Source organism: Thalia democratica, chromosome 1 (assembly GCF_965202585.1).
Source record: "Thalia democratica chromosome 1, ktThaDemo2.hap1.1, whole genome shotgun sequence".
Lineage (NCBI taxonomy): Eukaryota > Metazoa > Chordata > Thaliacea > Salpida > Salpidae > Thalia > Thalia democratica.
The window spans coordinates 32,007,604-32,016,779 of NC_139165.1; the positions used below are offsets into that span (position 1 = coordinate 32,007,604).

The window sequence follows — 9,176 nt, forward strand, 5'->3', positions numbered from 1 at the left end:
TATGGCCTTAATTTGGCTCTTTATTTCAAGATTGAGCACTATTACTCATTTGGTTTCCAAATTATACAAACCTTTAATAAACCCACAAAACTGCTTGCAGTGAGAACATTTGGAAAATTATATTTTATTAATATCAAATGTTCAGTTCGTTAAGTATTTCATCGTTTTTATTTGTACTTCTACTAATCACCACAAATTATCTTGACAGATAACTTGTTCTAATATAACTTTAAATGATACCCAAATGACAATGGAACCCGCAAAGCTGCCCACAGTTGGCATATTTGGCACAGGGATGATATCAAGGATCCACCTCCACCTACTGAAACAAAACTCCTTCCAAATCAATGCAATTTGGGGAACAAACAAAGTGGAGGCAGACAAAATGGCCCAAGAGTACCAGGTCCTGTTCAGCTCTGACAAGATTGATGACGTTCTATTGAAGGTTGTTTGCTTCATATTTAAAAAAAAATATTACTTTGATTTTCACTGCTGTTGTTAATAGCATTTTATAATTTAAGTAACATTTTTTATTAATTTAACAAAATTTTGATAACATAAAAAAATAAAATTTATGTAGGTTGAATAAAAAATTAAAACTCTTAGGTTATTATAAAAATTAAATGTATCAACTTGATTATGCACCCAAGGTTACTTGTTCATCATACTGATTGTGCATTTTATCACAAATCTTCGTATATTGCCTCTTTACTGCTTTCATACTTTTGCTTGTTGTCCAACAAGATATGTTTCATTGTTTATACTTATAGGTTGACTACCAGGTAGAGTTGTCAATAAACAAATTAATTTAATTTCATCAAACTATAATTAACTATATATGTAAATTTATTAATATAAATCCTACTCAGCAAGGTTTGATAAGTTTATTCTGTGTAAATTTTTGTATTTAGTAAATGCTTGTTCACTAAACTTGTTAAAAATTTTGAGTTTACACATTTGATAGAAATTTGACAACTAAATTATCTTCAAAAAAAAATCAGCTTATTTATATTTGAAGGTCAACCATCAGGTGAAAATTTGCTACATTTATTTTCTAACTGAAATCACTTCTCTTTTCATGACAGTTATTCATAGTTTTATTAAGTTTAATTATGATATCATTTACTTATCTTTCATACATTAAACAAACCCTTATTTGTTTATTTTGATATTTATTTTCCTTATACTGTTAGCTATAAACTTAAAGAAACTGTTTAAATGTAAATCATAGAGTCTTGAAAAAGTTATACTAACAACAAAACATCTTAATTGCTTTATAGGTTGACCACCAGTTGTCAGTTGTAAGATTACGTACCCAGACTATTTCCCAACCATTGTACTAGCTTTATGTATTGATGTGTGTAAATTCCTCTTCATTGCTTATTATTCAAAATTGTATCTACTTTTTTATATTTAAAGGTCGACCATCAAGTGGAGCTGTCAGTTGTGGGCTGCATGCCCCCATTGCGAGCTCAGATCGCGCTGAAAACTCTGAGGTTGGGAAAGATGGTGGTTTGTGAGCCGTGCGCGGGTAAGTGAAATTTATTAATGGTATGGTTAGTCTTCATAAATACCTACTAAGTAAAATGATAACTTGACCATCAAACAACTTTACACTCAAAAAATTTTAAATTCAAGTTAAGTTTTCACAAATTTTGTTGTTCAGGTACGAACGTCCATGACACAGAGAAGATATTGGAGGCGGCTCAATACTATCCATCTCTCCTCTCCATGTCCAACTACCCGTTGAGACATCTCAATACTTTCAGGAGCATGAAGCGACATATTGAGGAGGTGAGATCCAAACATATAATTTAAGCTGTTTTTGTTAATTATTAATAAATTTTAAACTATATGTCATAGTTAAGGTATGAATTCTCATTGACTCTTTGTCAAATATTTCGATATTTGTTTTATTTCAAGGTTTCTATAAAATTACCTTTTTTAAAAAATAGAAAAGATAGCCAAAGTTTATTTTATTTATATAGATATAACAAATGATTTTAGTAGTTTTTGTTATTTGTTCATTCCTCTTGAAAATATAGAAATTTCAAAAACTAGCTTTCAATTATAATTAGTCTACTAATAATAATGATAATAACAATAACTTATTCCAGGGGTACATTGGCAAAATTGGTGTTGTTGAAGTCAGGGTGCACTCCAACCTGATGATAAACAACACGAGCTACCAGTGGTGGCACGATGCCAGGAACGGGGGAGGGTTCCTGCAGAACTTCGGCGTTCACTTCATTGACGTCATATCATACGTCACAGGGAAAAGAGCTTCGAAAGTGCACTCAAGCGTGCTGACTACTCTGAAGAAGAACACTGAAAAAGTAAGCGGATTTCGTCAGATAACATCTGATGACTTCTGCGCTTTTCAGATGCAATTGGAAGATGCTGTTTGTGATGTGACGTTCAATAACAATATCCCAGGTAATTAGCTATATTAATATTTTTGTTGTAGGCTTCCCTGGTTAATACTGTTTTTTCATTATGATACTTTAAGAAGCTTTAGTGGCCTCATAGGAGACACAAGTAAATCATATCCATCATTTATATGACATTTTTCTGTTAAGAATTTACTTTTACTGTTATTATATGATTCTAATTCATATTGTGCAAAAACATTCATATTCGAATTCCAGCGTTTTATTGCCTGATAATACAGCAAGGTTGAAAAACTGTGGCAAAATAGATCCATTGAATAGTGATAATTTTATTTCTTACTAATGTTATAACTTTTCAAGGTTCCAAGTTCTCATACGAAGTTTTAGTAATCGACGAAAGCGGATACCTAAAAGCGAAAAACGGCAAACTGCTCGGATCAGTGAGTGGAGAGGAAGAAACTCTAGAAGAAGACCCGAAAGAAGTTCCTGAAGAACTGAAGGAAGCGTTCCCGGATGTGGAAGAGGTCCTGCCTGTCCCTTTCTGCTTGGGTATTCTTGCTTCTGTAAAAAGGCTTAAGGAAGAACTGGTGGCAGAGAAAAGCTCGGTGTCATCGTGGAAGACTGGGAAGCTTGAATGTTCAGCTGATTTCGCAGACAATCTCAACGTTCAGAAGGTCTGCAACTGCGTGAGAGACACGAGCCGAACTACTATTTGGCAACAGGTCGGTTGTGATTCGTAAAATACTTAAAAATAATAGTATTTTGTAATATACATGCTATGTTATGAATAATTCACTGTTCATTATTGTATTACCACAAAGTTATTTTTTAGTTTCTGAATCGTTTTTTAAAGTATTAACTTACATTTCAATAACTTGTAGATTTCTATGATTTTTATCTTTAGGCCTGTTTTAAGTTTTAAGAACGGTAATTTTATTGACTAATAGAAAGGTTATATTTAAATTTTAATATCATTTTGTAATAAGTGAAGTTTAATTGTATATTTAAGTTATTATTTAACACTATAGTAAAATGAAAAAGTGTGTTATTTCACGAATTGCTTTTAAGATGTTGATTTCATTATTTTTGTGATTTTTTTGTCTTCACTTAGTACTTGATATACATAAAAACATATCAATAAACTTGTTGATTTTTTGAACACTTTCAATAAATAATGATTGTATTTTAAAATCATCACAAACTGAGAGGATTGTTTTGTGAATGTGACTTCCTTTTTATAGCTTTGTACAGCAAAAAGTATTAATATAAAATTAAGTTCTAACAATATACAATTTTAAAAGGTTTCAAACAACAGCGAAGAAAACACAAAAGTTATGGATAGCACTACCTCACTGAGCAATCTGTAAATAATAATACAATTTCTAAACTGCTAAAACTTGCTGTCTGTTAACATGTCTTAATGTAGTATTGTTTTGTAAAAGATTTTTTTAGTGTTTTGATGCTTTTTATTTCTTATGCATAGTTTTTTTTTGAATCTGGACACAATTTTGAAAATATTTTATGCACGTATTCAATTATCATTCCTATTTTTTTCTTTTGTCGTAGGTCTACTATCATTAAGAATAACCTGCAGTGATCTCCTTATTGTGTCTAAGTTTTGATGTCTTGTCTACTAAAAGTGTCAATTATTTCTAAATAATGAGTGATAGTTTTATAACGTTTAAAAATGAACTTTATACTAAAATTTTTCTACAGTTAACAAAACTCTGTTTTGAATGACTTGCATAACTTGTTGTGAATTTTTATTTTTGAAAGTTAAATAAAAATTGCATTTTAATTCAATATTAAAGGTAATCAAACTAACTTCTAATTTTTCTAAACATTTTTTTGTGATACTAAACTAGTTAGTAAAACCATTCACAATATCCATTTGTATTAGTTTATTTTACTATTTAATAGAATCAACTTAATTTGTTAAAAATAGTAGTTTCAGATTTTGCACTAGATATATCTTTTCAAAAACATTTTTTTTGTAAATAAATTTATGAATCTTCTTAAAATTTTCCTATTGTATTAAAAAATGAACAGTTTCACGGATTATCTAGGACATGTATTGATTTATGTAGGTTTTTTTCATAATTTATTGAAAGAAAAATAATGTTAGTTTAGTTGATTATTATTATTTTATATCCGTCTACCTTGCTTGTCTTGGTCTGTTTTGTAATATCTAATTTTTTCTATGAGTGAACCAAACATTTTTCAATTTTTAATTTTGTTCTGTCAAAGTGAAAAAAATTACAAGAAGTTATTCTAAGCTACTTTTTTTTAACCAAAGTACTTACAAGATTAATCCTAAGGTAATTCTGGAGTTCTAGTATCCCGGTGTTAATAAATAACTATTTTCTTAAATACACAACAGATTTGTAATTCTTTGTATTATTAGCTTTTTATTTTTTCATTATCAAGTTTTACCTACAAGTACACAGTTTTACTAAGTCATTTTACATTAATCAAAAAGTGTTTGTATAGTAATAAATAAATATAATTATCAAACTTATAAACTCGTTTGTATTAATAAAGTAAATGTTAATATCGTTTGAAAGAATTATTCTTTCATTTATTTGCAATTCCTACCAACAGTAAACTCTATAACTAAGGAAATATTTATTTCCGTAATTTTAAAATTATAATTTTCGATTGATTAGTTCCTAATGCGTGCACAACGTAAGTTTATAAATTTTCATAGTTTAATAACTAAAGTTAGATTTAAGCAGTTGATTTAAACTGAGTTGTTTTTTTAATTAAAATTTGGTTGTATAAAGAAACAGGTATTATAGCTTAGCATCGAAAATAGATTAAGTGGGACTCGAGGTAATTTTTTTACGAGAGTCTTCCAAAACAGTGTGCTTTAATTCAGGCGATCAAAGTTTTCCCCAACTTTATCTGGTTAGATAAATCTGCCAATTTTTTGTGTAATTAAAACAGAAAGCCTTTTTTTTGTAATAAAAAAATATCAGACTCACTCTTCCCTTTACAACAACGAACGTTTATTGAAGGTCAAACAATCGATTTATCATCACCTGTTAATTAGCTCTAAACTAACAAAAAATTAGAAAAAGTTATCGATCTAACTGATAAATATTTAACTTGATGATACGTCATTTGGCAAACACTTACAATAGAAAAATCTAAATACTAAAACCACAAAGTGTGGGAAAATCATTAAGCTAAAGTCCCCAAGTAAGTATCTGCCAATTATGTTATCACTGTGAACTCATGACCAGCAGTTGGAAACTAGTGTTAACTAATATCTAATTGAAATTAGTAAGTTGTATAAAAATGTTAAGAAAAGAAAAACGGTAAGTAGGTACAAAAAGTTATATTGTTTGTATTAAGAAAGTACATATATCATTAATAAAATAATTGAAACAATAAGTATAACATATCTTTTTTAGTATTAACTTGACATCAAACTCAAAAAAATAAGTAATAATAGAATTTTTATTAAGGTTTTACTGTTACATCCAATTTCTAATAAAAATCAATTAATTAACATTCTTTAATTTAACACAGTAACAAAAGATTAAAAAAAAAATTGACAACAAGTACAATTTTTTTTCAATAGTTTTTAACAATTACTACTTAATTAACAAGACAATCATAAAATAGAAGACCTATCAAAACCTTCTGCTTATTATAAATGAATCAAATTTTAACAAAAACATACGTACAAAAGCACTCTAGATCTACTTAATGTAGTTATTTTACAAAAAGTTTTAAAACAACTTTTTATGAGTTTTTAAAAGTTTCAGGGACACTAGACTAAAACTTTGGACTCAAACACCTTTTTATGAATGTTATTCTTTGTAGGCTTTCAAAAAATCTTTTTTTTCTATAATCTTGTTTTGGATAAGATGCTAATTGACTATACAACCTTATACTAGTAATTTTTACTGGAACATTAATCAAGTTCACCACAACCATTTCTAGTTTGATTTTTCGGTGATACCAACGGTTAAATTTTTCAAACAAAATGTAAGACACTAGTAACATTAAGTGATGACACCGAATATTTTTTGTACGCTGGTTTAAAGCCATCATAGCTATCGAGCTTTTTTCCTTATTTTTACAATGTAACAAGCAGAATAAATACACACATTTCAACAGCCAAATATGGTTTCTCCGTTGGTAGAATGAACGTATATTTATCTGCCTATCAGTTCAGTGCAGTAGCGACTCGTGGTGTTTTTGTTAGGGATGCGAAAATTTTACAAAACTACTTTGAGTTTTCTTAATTTTCTAGTTTCAAAATTAACTTAGTAAGATCACAATACTACATTTGCAACAAATCATTTCTAAACAAAAGTTTATTGATAAAATTAAAGTTTTACCACTCAAACTATCTTTAGTTTAGTTTTTGTTTTATAAATTGTGCATTTACTTAACACACGTAACGCCTCTGGCTCGTAAATAACTATTTCTCCCTAATTTTGTTAATATAAGCATTTAGTTCCCATAATTTGTCTGTCATTTTATTTTTTAGGCTATGACACCTAAAAACTTAGTTTGTAGTCCGAGGCCTGTGGTATGAACTACCTTTAACTTGGGGAAGTCCCGTTTTTTTTTTGTGCTAAAGGTTTTATTAAAGTAACCTGACTCATTAAATTTAACTTAGTAATTAATAAATATGTAATAAACCTAATATATATATACTTTCTTTAATAAAGTGAGTTTATTGAATAAGTGAGGTTAATGTGACAAAAAGAAAGTAGAAGTGATCAAGAAGCTAATATATGAGTAGAATAAAACTACGAAAATAAACACAGCAAATAAACACAAAATTCTACAAATACAAATGTTCTTAATATTGTTCTTAAAGTGTTTGAATGTTACAATTTTAAATACAAAAATAGGTCTTACTATTAACTCGGAGTCTTAAATTGTTATGTGCTTCTTGCACTATCTTATGGCTGAACTAAGCACAAGATAATACAATAATGCAAATATACATCCAGATCTTATAAAATTAAAATCATAAAAAAGTTCTTTAAATAAGTGTCTTAAAGTTAGTGTGCTTTCCGCACGGCCTTATGGCTGAAGTGAGCCCAATACAATAACAATACAAAAAACATAAATAAAGAACAACAGTATAGAGCTGCGCGTAGTGCGCGAGCTAAAGGCTAATTGGCAATTTCTTGTCGTTATCTTGAAATAAGTACACAATTTCGGCTGACTATAAAGCCAACTTGCGGAAAAGTATAAAACAACGAAATCGAGAATCGACTTCGTTACATTTCCCCTCCAACAAAAAAAACAAAAAACAAAGGAGGGGTATCTATCTCTTTGGAAAATATACAGCTAAAGCACGAAAAACCATTAAGAAATTGAAGTTTTTAAAATCGATCTACTCTTACAGAAGCTTTTATAGAACTAGTGTGAAAGTGTATAACAATTTTGTATTTAACGAATTTGACCGTTTATAAACTTGAAAACATATAAAGTTTGTTACTAAATGAAACCTTATATACTATTTTAAAGTTCATAAACTAAATAACACATGAATTAAAAACGCGAAATAAAAATTAAAGGTTGTATTTTATACAGTTATTTTAAAGTTTTTTAGAATTTATAAGCCTATTTTAAATTTTATAAAATAGCAAGTCAGAAATTTTAATGCACATTTCTCTCTGGTGTTCTATTTTATTCAAAGATCTAGGTTTCGAAAACACCTTGACGTACTCTACCATCCTAATTTGAGTTCCTTCTACCATAAATGAGCTGGTGACGCTCGGTTCTAGATCTCTTCAACTTTCGCTTTCGAGCTCAACACATCCTTTCTCCGGAGGTTCTCGTTTCTTGACCTACTCTTTTGCCTTACTTGAAATCGGTACATTCCTTCCTTGGAAGCGCGCTCGTTCGTTGACAAATTGCAACTGGGTAGTAGCGATAAGACTTTTTTAGCTTCTAATTATTAGATCTTTTTCTTCATTGATTTTCTGTTAGTCTGTTTTGTGCGGACCACGTTTTTGAGTATTTAGTTTTACTATGCTCTAAGCCTCAGTAATTCACTCGCGAGCGCTACTTAAGAAAAATAAGAAAAGAAAAAATTGCAATAACGTAATAGCACTAAGAAAATTGTTCTTTTTATACAGTAGAAAGTCATTCAAGTTCAATTGTCGAGTGACATTTATAGATTTGGTTATTAAGAAGTTATTAATAATTTAAGAACAAAGTTCTTCACGTTTAATTGCCTAATGTTAAAATTGATATGAAAATTAATAATATTTTAAAACTTATATAAAACAAAACATAAAAATATACCTAAAAACATTGTTTAAAATGAAACAACAAAAAACACTCGTTACAAACACGCAACTGTTTATTGCGTCATTAATTCCAACATTATTACCAAAAAAGAAGTTCTTGTTTTTTGTTTTTTTTCAAAACTTGATTTTTGTTACAAGTTTGCTTTAATAATTACAATATTCGTAACTATATTTGAAAAGAAAAAAAAAATTGAAAAAACCGTGCTTGTTTAGTTTCAAATAAATCTCAAGTTTTTTTGCACAAATCAGTTAAAGTTCTAAAAAATACTCGTAAAAAACTTAAGACATTACTTTGCTTAAATTTGCAGTTGATAACACACACATGGTATAAAAAAATACTTACACTTTGATGTAATAAAAACTAGGTTTCCTCAAGAAACAAAACATTTTTTTTACTTGACAATCAAGCGAAGCGAATAAAGTGCATGATTGTTATATTTTTAAGGTCTTGATCTTTATGCACAGTATCTTACATACTTCAAAGGTCTTCAACTTTTTA

General features: G+C 28.8%; 1 protein-coding gene across 1 annotated transcript; it reads left to right on the plus strand.

Annotated features, from left to right (window-relative positions):
* The first annotated feature begins 215 nt into the window (after positions 1–215).
* Positions 216–4,205, plus strand: LOC145830229 (glucose-fructose oxidoreductase domain-containing protein 1-like). Its single transcript, XM_082938166.1, has 6 exons — positions 216–445; positions 1,420–1,531; positions 1,667–1,794; positions 2,118–2,436; positions 2,751–3,112; positions 3,692–4,205. Exons 1-6 carry the CDS (start codon positions 245–247, stop codon positions 3,755–3,757), a joined length of 1,188 nt encoding a protein of 395 aa, XP_082794292.1. The 5' UTR covers positions 216–244; the 3' UTR covers positions 3,758–4,205.
* Positions 4,206–9,176: the final 4,971 nt, after the last annotated feature.